General features: G+C 36.9%; 1 protein-coding gene across 3 annotated transcripts in view; it reads right to left on the bottom strand.

Annotated features, from left to right (window-relative positions):
• The window catches only part of LOC127621524 (histone-lysine N-methyltransferase PRDM16-like), a 315,664-nt gene that overhangs the window by 40,259 nt on the left and 257,260 nt on the right, over window positions 1-18,145 (bottom strand). For all 3 annotated transcript variants that reach the window (XM_052095177.1, XM_052095176.1, XM_052095175.1), the window contains exon 4: window positions 4,650-4,787. In XM_052095177.1, coding sequence (XP_051951137.1) covers window positions 4,650-4,787 — 138 coding nt within the window. The remainder of the gene's footprint in view (window positions 1-4,649; window positions 4,788-18,145) is intronic.

Here is an 18,145-nt window from a genome sequence, read left to right as displayed (position 1 = left end):
AGGACAGCAGCTGTCGTGTCAGCAGTACATTGAGTCATTCGCAGCAGTTCTTGAGTCAACAGTATACTGATCCGAGGACAGCAGCTATCGTGTCAGCAGTACATTGAGTCGTTCGCAGCAGTTCTCGAGTCAACAGTACACTGATCCGAGGACAGCAGCTGTCGTATCAGCAGTACATTGAGTCCATCGCAGCAGTTCTCGAGTCAACAGTACACTGATCCGAGGACAGCAGTTCTCAAGTCAGCTGTACATTGAGTCGTTCGCAGCAGTTCTCGAGTCAACAGTACACCGAGTCGTTCGCAGCAGTTCTCAAGTCAGCAGTACATTGAGTCGTTTGCAGCAGTTAAAGAGTCAACAGTACACAGAGTCGTTCGCAGCAGTTCTTGAGTCAACAGTACACTGATCCGAGGACATCAGCTGTTGTGTCAGCACTACAGTGAGTCCTTCACAGCAGTTCTCGAGTCAACAGTACACTGAGTCCTTCACAGCAGTTCTCGAGTCAACAGTACACTGAGTCGTTCGCAGCAGTTCTCAAGTCAACAGTACAATGAGTCGTTCGCAGCAGTTTTTGAGTCAACTGTATACTGATCCGAGGACAGCAGCTCTCGTGTCAGCAGTACATCGAGTCAGTCACAGCAGTTTGTGAGTCACCAGTACACTGAACTGAGAATTGCCTCTTTTGGACATCAGTGAGCAGCTGATGAGCATGTGTGAACCGAAGACTTGAATGAGGGGGTGAAACTTTTCAGTTGAGAGAACCGGTTCAAGGAAAAGAATCAGACTTCCAATCACTACAAGAAAGTGAGCAAATGCAAGATAAGGCAACCACCAAGGACCCTTCACTTTTGCACACTTATACAAACAGGAGGCTGTTCACAACGATAATCAGTTAGATATAATGTAAGCTAAGGATACACTCCACTCCACCACAACTACAATTACTACGCAATCAGATTACAACCAGCACAGATTCATCAACACACAATTGGACTGGACGAAGCCCTCAGTACAACAATCTTTCCTGCTAGACAGATACTAGACAGCGAGCTTGTTATGAGATTTTCAGCTTTATGAGAGTTCAGATATCTTATCTTAAACTGGACAGTAAGTAAATTATTGGAGACAGTGGATTACAAGATTCAGGAGTGTCCAAACTCACTTTCAAGTGATTCTTGTAAATTACTTCACTGACTCACTTCCTCTGACAAAGACAGGGAACAGCCTTCAAACAATAGGCTGTTTTTATCTATTGTCTAGGTGGTGACATCTTTACAGCAATAGGTCCAACATGTGCTCACTGTCTCTTCAAGCTTCTCACAGGATGATCAGAGTACAGGCTCATGATTTTCTCTGTTAATTGTCTAATAATTAGGGCTGTCAATTTAATGTGTTAATTCAGTGCGATTAATTTGATAAAAAATAACACGTTAAAAAAATTCACGCAATTAATCGCAATGCGTGTATGGAAGATTCCTGAGAAATGCAAGCTTATAGTACCACCTGTTTACTCCAGAGGGCAGTAAGTGAAACTTCAGCTGTATGGGCAACACACAGTTTATACAGTGAAGAAAACAACCTTCAACAGCAGAACAACACAAACATGCGTCACGTTCTAGAGTTCAAAACACTTGATGGAGCGCAAATCCGAACTAAGGGATCTCAAGATATGTTCTAAGTATTAAACTATATTTAACTTGACACAGTGACCTAAACAATTTATGTTTATGACGCAACGCACCCGAGACTCCACATAAGCATGTCTGACACAGGTGTAAATTGACAGGTCCTTAAACAAGCCCTCAAAATAAATCTCGAACTGATTGACAAAGTCACTTGTGAAATGGATTGCTGTGAACTGTATGCCAATGATTGTCTTATGTTCAATAATATGGTAGTAAACAATACATTGTATTCTAAAGCCGCTTTTTGTATTGTCTTATTAATGATTAACTCTTCTGCCACAACAATGTAATGCATTGTACTTATCTGAATATTTTATTTTATTTTATATATATATATATATATATATATATATATATATATATATAATTTGAATTTAGAAATATGGTAAACATTTTCTGTTTTTCTGTTAAGAAATTGACTGGTAAAAGTGAAGCACGTTCCAATACAATCACTGTTAATACTAGCCATGATGTGAGTTAGTTGATGAAAATGATTAGTAATACTTACATTCTCTATAATTTATGGAGCGTAAATCCAAACCCTGATGAGAAACACATTTTCCAGTGTGTATAAAAAGGAGCGTGTCACTGTCATAGAGATATGCCTGACATTCAACAAGGACACAGCTCAAAAGAATGTCCATATTTGTATTTTTCTAATTCATTGCATACAGTTCATTTTCACTACCACCTTCTTATGAATATTCAGTCTATGTTTATATAGCTTGTGCTTGACAGAGAATGGACTGTATAAGACACAGATGGTGCTGGAGAAGAACCTCCTAATTGAATTGCACTCGACCCAGCCCAATGATTTGCATGCGCAATTTTGCCAAACCCACTTCTGCTTGGATTTAGTGCATGCTTGCCTGAAAATACCAAAAGTGCATGGGCATGCCCATTGACTTTGCATGTACTGTATGACTTATGGCATAGTGTTGCGCTTAGTGCTATCACTTTTAAAAAAGGAGGTATGCTATGTTGTGAATGTAGTCACTCTGCGCATGTTGTACCTGACAACGCCATTTATTTGTGACTATATTCACAATATAGCAAAGCTTTTCATAACTTGCTGAAATAACACTCACTAGAGAGACTTTGGATAACAATTATTGACAGTATATAAATTACTGATAAAATAAATTTTTTGTAGGAAAATGCTAATGTGCTTTCTATTACATGTACCTTAGTTTATTGAGCTCTGATTGGGTACATACCAGCAGGGTTGGGATGGTTACTTTTAAAATTTATAATTACTAATTATTTAAATTGTAGCTATAGTGGAATACTGTTACTTATATTTTGTATTTTAAATACGTAATCCCATTACATGTATTCCGTTACTCCCCAAACATACATAGCAGGAAGAGTCAAAATTGTGCCACAGTTCAACAGTGCCCGCCCTCTTTTTTAGCTGTCTTGGTAATGGAAGAATTTTTCCTATTCCTTTCTTTCATAAAATCCTTTATAAAAGAGTTCTAAACCTTGGACCAAACCAACCAACTCAGAGGTGAATCACAACATTACAAACTTTGATTTAAAGTAAAAAAAAGTACTTGAAAATCAGATAAAAATACAAAGGCACAAGGCTGTATACTTATTGTCTTTAATGAGGAATGAACTACAATCCCTTGAAGCATTGCGAATGATGTAATGGATTTAAAAACCATTTAAAAATATAAAACAATTGATTTTAGTTTTTGAAACGATATATTTTCATACGGAAGAGGATTAGGGCCAAGCAATAATAAAAAAATAAAACCATCTCGAGATTAAAGTCATTATAATGCGAGATTAAACTCGTTAAATTTCGAGAAAAAAGTCGAAATACAATCTTGAGAATAAACTCATTAAATATCGAGAATAAAGTCATTATAATGCGAGATTAAACTTAACGAGTTTTTTTCTCGAAACACAACGACTTTATTCTCGATATTTAATGAGTTTATTCTCAAGATTGTATTTCGACTTTTTTCTCGAAATTTAACGAGTTTAATCTCGCATTATAATGACTTTAATCTCGATATTTAATGAGTTTATTCTCAAGATTGTATTTCGTCTTTTTTCTCGAAATTTAACGAGTTTAATCTCGCATTATACTGACTTTAATTTCGATATTTAATGAGTTTATTCTCAAGATTGTATTTCAACTTTTTTCTCGAAATTTAACGAGTTTAATCTCGCATTATAATGACTTTAATCTCGAGATGGCTTTATTTTTTTTTTATTATTGCTTGGCCCTAATCCTCTTCCGTATTTTCATTTAATTGCAAATTATCCAGATATATGCAAATATATATGTAGTCTAGGAGTCTAGGGAGATCAACTCGATTACGTCGTTCACTTTGTTAAGCGTGATTCTCGGATGGGTGGATATTTTCTCTATGGGATTCATGAGTAGTGTAGTTCTTTACCAGGATTTCCGCTATTTGACAAATATTTTATTTTTTTTTACTTGAAATAATGTGGACTGATGGCTTTGACGGAAGCATATACAATTGATTAAAAACTTCAGAGCTCACGGTTGGTCTGTCTTTAACGGTTCATATGTTATAGTTAAAAATCAATTCACCTTTAGAAGAAAATGAATAGGATTTTAATTTAGGAACCAGTCTGTGTGCCACTGATGTGCACAGAATGTCCTTTTGTTCACAAATCTAAAGGTACCCTTCACAAATGTAAGCAGATTTTTAAGCAGAGTTGACTTTAAGAGCGTTGAAGTGCCTTTAAGAGTGTGGAGATTTAAGCGGAAGAGTCTTAACTACATCACAACCCCCCCACTCAACAACTATTGATGGCAGATTTCTCTTCACACTCTGTCCATTTCCTTTCGCCCCGCCCCTTCTAAGGTCTGTGTATATCACTGATGTGCGCTCTGTAACAGCTGACAAGTAGCTAGCCAATCAGAGAGCAGGAGTGACAGGAAAGTAAGGTTTGTGACAGTGACAGAGCTGGTTGACATCTCACCTGATCTCCACTGATGTGGCATACGGTCAGGTTGTGCTCTTCGTGGGATGGGGCTGTGCGCACATATTTGAGCCAGCCCCCACTGGCCTCCAGAGCTTCATCCAGACAGAACTTCACATTTCCCATGTTGTCCATTACCTGTAACAAACAGAGTCACACAAAACATGATTATGGGTGCTGTCATGCAAGCAAACAGTGACCGTCAACTACAAAGATAAGAGATGTACTGTAGGCAAGGGTGTAGATTTGGCTTGAACATTGCAGTGTGAAGCATTTACCATTGCCTCCATTGATCACTGTATAAATAATGTTTTGATTACAAGTTGAATACCTTGCCCAATCTCCTGGAATCTTCGCCCCTGACTGTTGGATGCATATAGGATGTTGGCTAGTTTGGAGAGTGACAATTTAGTTTTTATTGGTTGAGTCAATGTTGTTATGTCGGCTTGTTGGGATGCTCAATTAACTGGATTGAAACCCAACTTTATTTGCAGGGTTTTACTTGCCCAATGCTCTCCTTCCAACAATGCACAAATTGAAGGGTGTAAAAATGTCCAAGAATGATGAAGACATATACTGAGTTTAGGACATCTTACGACAGGATTCATCCATCCTCAAATTTAGCAAAGGGATTAGGGCAATTCCTCACCAATCAGACTTGCATAAAAGGTTTTTAAAGGAGATTTACAGCTGTAGTTTACATTTATGGAAATGTTTTTTTCCTGCTGTTTATGTCATAAACTTTTATTTCTGGAATAGATAGGAAGGGAGGAATATAAACGATTGAACACGTCTTCGAGAAGTCTCAAAGGATCACGTTGATTAACTTTGGTAAACTGAACACTACTAGGGAAGTGGAGTTTGGGGTGTCTGGTTACTTGTCAAGGGAAATGGAGAGAGAGAGATGGAGGGATTGAGGCAGGGTGTCAGGAAATGACCGGAAGGAGAGTGGACGCTGTTCTCTCGTGAGATTTACGGTGCTCTTTTGTTGATATATTACCCAGCAAATGTGAGAAATGCCACTGCAAACTGTGGCGTCTCTCTTTGAAAACAGAAACTCTGAGTAAATGTTTGCTGCAGCTCTATGAAGTTGAAACCGAATATCAAGTGTGCTTTGAGCGATTAAGAGAGAAATGGAATATCCAAATAAGTAGCGTGAATCTGTGCTAATAAATCTGTCTTTTGATACAGCTGAACACCAGAGTGATTATATGCCAGAACATTTACACAGGAACCACCACAGAACAATTCAATGGCTAATTATTTGTTTTTGGGGTCAATATTAGAAAAAAAATAAAATAAAATGTGGTATGTTTATACAGACAAATATTTCCACAGCTTTATTTACTGAATTCATTCTAAAAGGTTTTGCAAATCGTCTTAGTGGCAGTGCACGTTAAATCTTTGATTGTATGTCTAAACATTTGTATGTGTGTAGATATAACATTTCAATAGCAGTTCATTATGTGCATGTGATCCCTAATTAAAAATGTTGCACAAGCTAACAAATTACAGATTGGAAAGCTAATATTTTTATAAAGGGGATTAAAGGTATATGGATTTCCCAGTGCTTAAAAAAACAAACCAAAAAAATTAATTTATTGCTGCTATTTCTATCTCAAACCTCTACTAATAACTTCTCTTTGTTTCACTCTAAAGGCTTATCCTTAAATACACAAACTTATTTTGTTGACAAATTAAAATTGTCTTTAGAACACATTATTTATGTGTTTGTTGATTTACATGGATGAGTTGGAAGGGATAGTACAGGGAAAGTATTATTCTATCAAATGCAAATTCTAAAAGGTATTCTTAAAGGGATAGTTCACCCAAAAATGAAAATTCTCTCATCATGTACTCATGCTCATGCCATCCCAGATGTGTTTGACTTTCTTTCTTCTGCTGAGCACAAACAAAGACTTTTAGAAAAAGATCTCAGCTCTGTAGTTCCATACAATGCAAGTGAATGGTGGCCAACACATTGAAGGTCAAAAAAACACACAAAGGCAGCACAAATGTAATCAATACGACTCCAGTGGTTAAATCTATAATGATATGATAGGTGTGGGTGAGAATCAGATCAAAATTAAATATAAATCTCCACTTTCACTTCCAAATTCTTCTTCTTTTGTCTTAGTCGATTCACATTCTTCAAGCATATCGCCACCTACTGGGAATGTAGGAGAATTTATAGTAATAAAGGACTTAAATATTGATCTGTTTCTCACCCACACCTATCATATCATTATAGATTAAACCACTGGGGTCGTATGGATTACTTTTATGCTGCCTTTATATTCTTTTTGGACTGTCAAAGATTTGGTCACTTGTATTGTTGTAATTCTTCTAAAAATCTTTTTTTGTGTTCTGCAGAAGAAAGAAAGTCATGCACATCTGGTTTGGCATGATGAGAGAATTTTCCATTTTGGGTGAACTATCCATTTAAAGCAATATAAAGCTGCTTGTAATGTTTTTTTTTTTTTATTATATTTAATCATTACAATGCATAATATAATTATATAGGTATTTGTAATCCAGTAATAATACACTATATTACTTAGCTGTTTGTGAATATACCTTTAAAGAGTATAATGCATCATAACACATGATATAACATGACAATGGTTGTTGATCATGTGTGCTAATGCATTATACTCTTTAAAGGTGTAAGCATGAACAGAAAAACATTATAATGTACTATTCCTATGTATAGCTCATAAGGTGCTTTATAAGTGCATTATAACACATTAATAAATCATTTATAATGTATTACTCATACAGGCTTCAAGTAAAGTGTTACAATTTGGGTTTTCTGTTACATAATGACAATAATAATGAAATAATCGTGGCGAAATGCTAATTGACATGTAAAACTCACACTTAATGTATAAGTATTTGATAAATTAGTTTAGTTAATTATTGTGGAGTGGTGGTGGCATAGTGGGCTAAAGCACTGAACTAGTAAGCAAAATGTAGCTGGTTCGATCCCCACAACGGCCACCATTGTGTCCTTGAGCAAGGTACTTAACTCCATGTGAAGTGTGCTAAAGCTGGCTAGGTCTACCGTGGCCTTCTGAATGTCGCTTTATATATATTTTTTTTTAATAATTCCCCCATATACACTTTTCAGGGATGGGATATAAACATGTGAATATCAGAATTTAAATCAAGATGAACAAATCATGTCAGTCTGAGTTAGATAATGCAAAATGTCACAAATTAAATATTGACAATATAAAAGGTTTCATTCAAACTTTTCTTTACTTTTGCTAAGACTTTAATATACATTTTTTTACATTACACTTGCAATAAAAGATTCATCATGCTAAGTTAGAAGATGAGAAACTTGGGGCAAAAATGCATCTGAAAGTGACAAAAATGACCCCACAATTCAAAGTGTTTTCATCTGTGTTTTACTCATAACATCTGATATATCTGTAATATTCTATTCTGGGCCTAGGTATACTTTATTGCCTGAAACATAAGATATGATTAATCAGATATAATATTTATGTTAATAAATCAATTAAACTGAGGATTTTTTTTTATTTTTATATATGATTTGAAAACACATGTGCTCATAAAAGTAAAAAATGCCCAAGCACAATCTCAATTCCAGGGTGCAAAAATTGCCCCTCAATGCAAATGTTCATTTCTGACACTGGTGTGCACACTCACACACCCTGGTAATTGGGTGTCTGCTTTGACCACAATGAAAAGAAGGCTGTAAAAGTTTTTGCAAACACTCTTTCTGCAGGTGTTAACAGTGATTTACACAGTGTGTGATGACAGAAGGAGAAAGAGAGAGACAGACAGACAGACAGACAGAGAGACAATCTATTTATTAATAGCGGTGTTTTCTAAAATATGCATCACTATTGCTATTGCTCATATAAGGTTTGGGATTCGAACTAACCCCTAACCCTACACCTTAAACTTGTGAATAGCTTGCATAACTTGTCCCATTTGTGCTACGGACATGAATGATTACCTTAAATCATGCTGTTTTTTTAGAGAGTTGTGCTAATACAAAACTAGTTCCCATTATAATCAATGAAGCCGTCTATGATGCATGCATACAACATGTTGCATGTTTAGACAGGCCGTGATGCACCTAAATCCTAAGGTGACCTCAAATCTCTCTTGTTTTTCCTCTTATCTCATTCTCCCTTCTAAGTTTCAGAGCCATTTTCTCTCCCGTTTTCTGCTCTCCCAGAAGTTGCATAGGTCAAATACCAGAGGAACGGCTCTCGAGTCTGCTTTGGGGTTAAGGAGCCCCTCAGTGCCGTTTTAACAGCCCAATTACTCCCATCAGGTGTGAGGAACTGCCTTAACCGACGGGCTGATACAAAAACACCCTCAAATACACAAACACATGTGCCACAGGGGGAGTTTGTATCACCAGGTGATACAGCTTGAGCCAGCCATATTTCTGAAATGTCGACACCTCTACGGGCTAAACGGGCATGAGTGAGTGTATTGTGGGGTAATGTAACGTCATGTCGGATGTGTTGCTCAGTCTTGCACCTGAAGAAGAACAGAAAACGTACCATTTCACATTTCCGGCCTCATAACTCAGAAGTAAACTATAGCAGGTGAACTTCTAGAGCGATACAGGAGAGACCATAGTAAATATTATTTTTGTGTTCTCATTTGCTCCAACTGCTATAAAAAAAATACAAATTCAATATTACTTTTCCACAACTTTTCAAAAGAGGAAAAAAAAACAAACTAATAATATAGTTTGTACTTATATATAGCAGAGAGAGAGAGAGAGAGAGAGAGAGAGAGAGATACTCTATTTTCTTATTAGAAGCTGTATAAGAATCAATTGTAGCATTTTTTTAACATTATCAATTCCAAGGTAATTTAACACAAACTATATTGATTAGGGCTGTCGATTTAATTAGCATTATTTCACTGCGATTAATTATATAAAAAATGATGCGTTAAAAAAATTTACCATCAGAGCAATTCAAGCTTGAAGTACCACCTATTTTCTCCAGGGGGCAGTAAGCGGAACGCCAACTGTTAAGGTATCGCACAGCTTATACAGAGAACAAATCACACTCACAGACAGCAGACAACGGCTGTGTCTCATTTGGAAAGCTGCTTGCTATGTAGGACGCATACAGAAGGTCCTTCTTTAAACAAGCCTCGTTTAAACGAGATGGCCTTCATAGGACAAACGGAAACAGAACGTAACATGGTTTCTATGACAGCACGCCACTCTTTAACAACGCCAGCACTTTGAGTGATAAGGGAACAAAGTCCCTCTTGAAGGGAATGTAGAGAGAATTATAACGATGTAAAGAGAAAATAAATTCGATTTTACAGGTGTACTTTTAGTCTAATACTTTATTTTAATGATATATTAATATAATAATACGTATTATATACTCTGCACCCATCTCCTGAGGTACTTCAATTTGGGAATTATTTTTTTATGGGCATTATTTTTTTTATTTAGACATTTCCGTTGAGCGAAGAATTGTGGGTTACGAGTGCCCATGAAGGATGCACTTCATGTGTCCTCAGAATTCCCGTGAATGAAGGTCGCATTCAAAGGCTGCATTCATGGTGTCCTACTCGCTTTTCTGAAATGAGAAACCTCAATGACGTATGCAGCTGACAAATGGGACCTGCGGAGGACGCAGACTTCCAAACAAGACAAAGCCAACAAAATATGAGGACGTACCTGTATATAGTTTCTCTGCAAATATTTATATATGCGATTAATTGCGATTTCGCAGCCCTAGTATTGAAATAAATGTACACTAATTAAAAAATTTATGATAAAAAAAAATGCTAGATTTAAGCAGCTAATTTAAGGCAGAAATGCATCATCACAGTCTGTGAAAAGGGTCCATAGGAAAGAAAGAAAGGAGGGTGAGCCTGGGAAATTGACTTGACCTTTGACCTCAATATGGAGCTAATCAGAGCCAGAAATAGCAGATGCAAAGACAAAGAGAAAGACAGAGACATAATTGACCTGGTTTCAGGTGCACATACACACCCAGAGAGACACATACAAACACGACTGCACTTTGAAGTCACCTATAAATCTGAGGGAGAGTTCACTAAGGATGAATAATGTTTCCTTCACTAAAGGAATTATGCAAGTCTGGCAACGCTTGCAAACATGCCCGAAAATCTGCACCGAATGCAATTTGTATGCCAAAATTCTCGATCTTGCCAGGTCGGTTCTGAGTGCTAGGTTGTGAAAGATGCAGCAGACCACTGTGTTCTGGCATAAACTTTACTGGGACTGCACAGCATCACGCAACCACTTCAATTCAGAAGACTGTAATGGCTCTTTAAAATGCAGAAAGAGTGCTTGACTAGCCTGGCTCGTCTGAAAATATGCCAGGTTTTAAAACTTTATGAATTACTGTTGCACCAACATCTTTTAATTTAAATTCCGTTTACCTCCTGCTTTTTTGTGGGTGTTAATAGTGCGATATAAATTATGGAGTTTTGCGAATAAGACTCGTTCTATATGAAATCTTATTCACGCAGAAAGGAAGCAGTGAAATAAATGACAATGACTTCATTTAAACACAGCGCAGCGTTATTTTAGCACATTTAGCATCTGTTGAAAACTGGGTTGTGGGTGCATAGTGACAAGACACAGATTTTTGTGCTAAAATACCTCACGAAAAAGTGCAACTGTTAAATGAATTCATTCCTGTCTTGGTCTCAGTATGTGTGTGATGTCCTCTCATCGTACAGAAGCCCAGCAGGACATATGATAAGATGGACCCTGAATTGAACACTTTTGATTCTCACAAAAGTAAAATAGGGAGATTCCTCTGCAAACCCTTTTATTCCTACAGCTGCACACACACACACACACACACACACACACACACACACACACACACACACACACACACACACACACACACACACACACACACAGTCCACCTTTGCTACTCCATGACTGATGTATTGAGCAAGGCGAACATCTCATAAAACATCACCTGCAGTCAGGCCTACATGTACCTGTAACATATCAATACTTTACAACACCAGCAAATGCCATTTCTGTAGCCATATACAACCGAGGACTGAAAATGACTCATTTTCAGTCCTCCTTCAGTTAACACATTATTCATAGCTATAAGAGCCTGAAAACCCAAATACAGTACAGTTTGTTTTCCCATTATTTAAAAAATGAATATAGCTTTCACTTATGATTTTGGCCTGTTCCACCCCAGCGGTCTTTACCTGAATCCAACAACTGTGGTAAAAAACTTTAATTAAATCATTTCCTGCATGCCATTTTCTCAGTATTTACAGACATTTTTGTGTTGACTGCACTTGTCAAACTCAACTATTAAACTCATTTACCCAAGTTATTGCAATAAAAACAATCAAACAAATATTTTTCTTCAATTTATGATAACTATATATTTATCAGTAACTATAAACCAATGTCTAGTCTCAAAGGGTGCGTTTTCCAAAGGTATCATTAGCCAACTATGGTCGCAAGTTCCATCGTTACCAACATTGTTCAACTATTTGGTGTTTCCTGAAACCGTAGTTCGAACGAACATTCGCAAACAGCATCACAAGATTGTGTGGTTGCAAATGCAACCGTTTAAGAGCAAACGTTTTATCATACACAGTTTCTGTCGGAGGAAAACCTGTGGCTTTTATGCATTTAAGTTAATGTATAAGTGCTGTTTATATGTTTCTGAAAAGCTGGTATGTGCTTATATGCATCGGGGGAATCCCGAAGTCTGATGTAAAGGGAAACCCCACTATTGCAGCAAAATTATCTCTCGCATTACACAGTGCACACCGCTTTCATATCTTCAGCAGCTTTTGTGCATTAAACAGCTTTCTGGAGTGTAAATGAGCTATAATAATTCGATTATGCAGAGAGGTTATTACTCCACCCCCTACATAATATCTTTTACGACAGCTCTGTATTGTTGAACCAACGTGGTTAAAAAAATGGATGCGCGACAAAGCTACAATGGTCGTGACTAGCTAGTTCATTTCTCCAATGATGCATTATACTATGGTGGTTAAGCAGTGAGTTACGTCTTTGTACTGGAAATGCACCCCTGGCTTTGCCCCAAATATCCCCCTTTCTAGGCATAGGTGAAATAGGTGGTTTTCTAGCACCCCATCAGCTGGGGTGGGGGGGGGGCAATGTGTAATCCACCACAACCCCCCATCTCCCACTGGAACAACAATATCACCAAAAAGGAAATCGCTCTTGTAAATGTTAGTGGCAATAACGAGATCAGGAGAGCAAGTCGCCAATACCCCCCGTCAACTACAGCGAGCTCTTCTAGGGTGAAAACACTGTCAGAAACGGCGCTGTGCTCATAGTCAAAAGAGTATACTTTGAAAGGCAATGCTGTCAACAGGGCGCGATCCGATCCGGAAGGCAGAAAATCAAGACCCCCTAGATCCGTGTCTGGTTTGACGTCCTTAGGTAGAGGGTAAACATTTTCTGAAGGTTCAGCACCTTCTTCACTGACCGGTTAATTTTGTTTTAGAGTTTAATGTCCTATTTTGTACTCTATTTGTGTAAAATGCCGCCACACTTCTTGTTGTGCCCCTTAAAATGTGCATGTTGATTGTGAATGATAGTGAGAGCAGGACAGGGCAGGTCAGGGCGTTTATGTAGGTCTGTGTTCACAAGGTTTGGTTTCTTGTGAAGTATTTCATTGATATTGTGACGTGTGCTCTGGCCAGAATAAAAATGACATTGTGTTGAAAGTTCTTATCTCTCACCCATGTGAATGTGTGTTCATGTGTATTTTTGTGTGCAGGAGGGTGTGTGCAAGTTTGTATTTGTGAATGTGAATTTTCTTGAACAACAGGACTGTCTCTGTGGTGGTTTTTGAATCTAAACCACAGTGAGACACAGTGAAAACCATGTTTTTCTGCTTTCTGGTGGAAAAACTACTGAGAGGTGTGAGGTCAAAGGTCGGCATGAAGACCAACCATAACTGTAACATTACACCTAATAAATCCACACTGCTGTATGTGTTTGTTATCAGGTGGGTAGCTGTTATCTTATGAAGTACTAGAACCCAAAATGCTAGAGTTTTAAGATATATTAAAGTGATAAGCCACAAGCTACTACACAGTAAAAAAATATTGCTGTTTCAACTTTAAAAAGGTGTTCATGTGCCTTAAAATGTTTAAGTTGTGTCAACTAAAGAGGAAAGTTGGTTTGAACAGAACATAAAGTTTACTTATCAATATAACTCAAATCAATGTCTTTTTAAGTAAACTTGACTTTTTGTTTGATTCAATTCAAACTGAATCTAGAATTTCAATCACTTTCTTTATATTATTATTTAATATTATTGATAACAATAAAAGTAGTTAGGGCTATCCCATTGTCAGAGGTAAAATAAACTGCTATTTAATTATAGTAATAAAGTAATGATCTATATATATTTGCTGTTATATACAGTTTATTATACAATATATATATATATATATAATTGTATAATAAACTGTATATAACAACTGTTATAACCATAGAATTATTAATAATATAACAAAAAATATATTATTAATATTATTTAATTATAATATGTATATATATATATGTATATATATATATATATATATATATATATATATATATATACACACACACACACACACACAATATAATTTAATATATTACAATTCAATAATAGCATATAAGGTGTAGATTTAAGGATCTGAGATCAAATTTTAGGAGTAGGGTTGTAGAGTTCTTTCATTCTATTCTATTCTATTCTATTCTATTCTATTCTATTCTATTCTATTATGACAATATGTGGGCATAATTTTGTAAACCATTACCTATGTAGTGATAGTCAAACATAACTATGACTCAAAAGATTGCTTTACATAAAAGACAGAAGTGGCTGTCCTAATTCAGGCTCAGGCTCTTAATAAATGGGGGCCGCTGAAATAATTTTTGGTACTTGTCACCCTCATTGTGTAAAACAGGAAGGCTTAGCTGACACCTCTGTAGAGAGCGGCCCAACACAATGGCTAATGCATTGACACAAAAACACACATACTCTCTGTGCTCATATCCTGGGGAAGTGTGTGTGTGTGTGTGTGTGTGTGTGTGTGTGTATCTCTGAAGTTAGAGGATAGACAGACAGAAACGTCTCAGATAATAACAGCAATTATTGTTGAACATTTCGGGCCACAAGAAAAAAACAATAAGCAGATATTTTAAGTTTGCAAGAATTTTGCAACAAAATGCAAATAGTGCTGGCCTGTGGAAAAGTCACTGATATGATGCAAGGGTTTTGAGTGGTTGCCAGGGCGGTCCTACGTATATGGTTGCTAAGGTGTTAAGAATTTTTAGTGCGTTGTTAAATGGTTTCTTTAGTTTTCTGTGTGGTTTCTAGGGTGTTTTGGAAGTCAAAAGAGCCCTCTAAATCTGTACAATATTTTAGTCTTTAGATATGAGATTTGACGTGTCATTCGTGTCTGTAGCACAAATGTTGTGGGATGAATTGCACAGCAAAGTTTAATATTTCAGGTTAAGAGTTTCTTTTTGTGCCTATGATTTATAAATAGTGATACATGCCTTAACAAGAACCAATGACTAATAATCCATGATATATGCATAACATCCTGGCCAGTAAAGATTATTGGGTTATGCAGGGTTTGAACCTACAACCTTTTGACCATCAGCTCAGATTTGAATCCATTGTGCCACGCCACCACTTACTTATAATTACTAACATATAATAGCAAAATTACATTATCTTTAGCTTTTGATATTAGAAGATAAAACAGAAGCAGAAAAAACAATAAAATGCAATAAAAGCAATAATGCGTGCTTATTAGGAATAAGCAATAAAAAAAGCTAATGGATAGATCATTTAAAGAGCCAGAGAGGGAGGCAGGTGTCATATGGCAGCTAGAGGGCAGTCATGTACGGGACCCATCGAGACATGGGACACACAGAAGAGAAACACATCCTCTCTCCACACACACACACACACACACACACACACACACACACACACACACACACACACGCACACACACGCACACACACGGTTGCTCCATCAGTTGACCTCCCACCTTAACAAGTGTCTCCCAGTTGTAATTAACAGCTCTTGTTATAGTTCATTAAAGTCTGACTCGAGATCAGTTTCCCATGATCAGATTCTTATCGCACACATTGCACACTGCCTGGAATCATCATTGGTTCAGAGGAGAAGAAAATCTCGTACAACAGCCACGTTTGTTGAACCGCCCACATTTCAGGCATCTTGGTTGCAGAGGTATTATTCCCATACATTTCTTTTCAAAGGGATTTTATAAAACGCTTTTAAAAAAGAGTTCTAAGCCATTAACCAAACCAACCAGCTCTGTGAAAGTGAATCACAACATTACAAACTTTGATTTGACTTGGTGCACTTTGTTGGCCGCGATTCTCTGATTGGTGGATCTTTCTCAGCAGCATCATGGGTAGTATAGTTCTTCACTAGGAATTTCACTATTAACCTCCTGAGACCTGAGCGTGACTGTTGTATGCATTTTCCATTCCCCTTTCTGATTTGTAACTAGTAGCCCCTAAGAAACATCAAATAGTTTTCCTAAAAATCAATGTCCAGATATGTGGACAGTGGGACTGAGTTGTGAAATGTTTTATTAATACCAAGCTATAGAAAGTACCATTTATTTGTATCAAATTGTTCATTATGTTTCCAGGAGTGTTGGTTATTCATGTTTTTGAGATGTTACAGACATACCATTAGAAATTAGCATAATTAATTCTGATTCAAAGTAATGGCCAGCATCATCCAATCACAGCCAGCCATGTTAAAATAAAATGTTGCATGAAAAATTCTGAATCTATGTACTGATTTCCATTGTCCAATGTCTGCAAAACATGTTGAGTGGTCCAAAGGTCATCTGCAGCCTAAAACTGAACTATTGACCGGATATTAGAAGTGTATGAATTTGGCTGTATAGGAAAACTGTAAGATGCTCCCTTGCTCCCTATTTATTGAATGACATAACCTGCAGTGAACTGTCTGTCTGCACTGATCTCGGAACAGTTTGAAATGCACCTTATTTTCATCCTAACTCCATATACAGCCTCTGAATGGATGCATCCATTGATTCTCAATGTGATAACGCACAGTGAATATAGGATATTTCAAGGAAAATAAGCCTATAGTCCTCGTATGTGTTTATTGTTTTTAACAGCGTGCCGCTTTGTGAGAAATCAATTACAATTTCAAAATGGCATATCGGATGAAACTAGAGACTCTAATCTTTTGACTCAAACAGGTTTCAATGTAAAAACTTAAGGAGGTGTCTTACCAGATGTAGATTTGTTGCCAATTTTCCCAAAGACAAACTCTGCCTATAGGGTTAACAATTTGGGTCTGGTGGATAATACAAATGCTATAGACTTGCATTGAAAGGACCTGAGCCATATTTAGAGTCACTATCAAAGAGACTCGGAAGTGGGCTCTTTTGACTTGGGCCAGTAAGCAACCAACTAACAACCACAGAGACTTGGCCAAATGTGATTTCATGTTGCCTTTAAATTCACACCTAAGGCTAGACAATTTGCACTCATCTGAGTCTTTCCTTCCATTATTCCAGAGGGCAAATGGGTTATATTTATACATATGGTGGTTTCTTGAAATCAGCCCCCCACCACCCAACCCCTCGCCCAGAGAGACAGATACATATAAACACACTCATGTCCATTCATTTTAGCTTATCTAGCCAGAGCTATCCTGCAACTGTGACACAGGATATCCTGCTGCCTTCATTACAGTGCCAGAAGTCATTACTCCACATCACAAACACTCTAACACACACATACACAGCCATACACCTCCTAACTCTTTCAAGCTGCCTTCAGTCTTGACTCATGCCACACATGCCAATGGCAAAGTAAGCATCAAAGTCAATGGCGTAGTTTGTGCTGCCAATGAGGTGAGACAGAAGAACTGCTGTTTTCAGAGTTGTAAGCAACTAGATTGACAAAAAAAGACTGGGACAGAAGAAACATTATTAGGGAGAAAGTCTCACTCAATTTGTGGTCATAGTAAGATAATGGTGAAGTGATATGCTTAGGAAATAAAGATGTGTGTGTTTTTTGCCCACTTAGGACCATCAAGTCAACATGAAATAAAAATTACCCTATTTACTTTCTTTATACACATTCATGTTATTCCAAAGATAACAATGTTCGTTCATTTTTGGCTGATATACTCTTATGGCTACATATAGGGTACGTAACGCCCACTTTTCATGATCCAATTGAATCCTGATTGATAAAATTAAGTCCTTCCCCTATATACTCCTAATGTCCTGTTTATCTTAGAAATACATTGGTCTCCAAAAGTCTGAGACCACATTAAACATCTGGATTTGTAGAATTTTTAAAAATATTAAACAATATTATAACATAAAATTAATGGAATGGAATCCCCGTATGCTCTGTATATTTTTATACATATTTCTTTCTATTTTCATTT

The sequence above is a fragment of the Xyrauchen texanus genome, chromosome 27 (genome assembly GCF_025860055.1).
Source record: "Xyrauchen texanus isolate HMW12.3.18 chromosome 27, RBS_HiC_50CHRs, whole genome shotgun sequence".
NCBI lineage: Eukaryota > Metazoa > Chordata > Actinopteri > Cypriniformes > Catostomidae > Xyrauchen > Xyrauchen texanus.
Note: the sequence above shows the minus strand (reverse complement) of the source record. Positions and strands in the feature narration are given on the sequence as shown.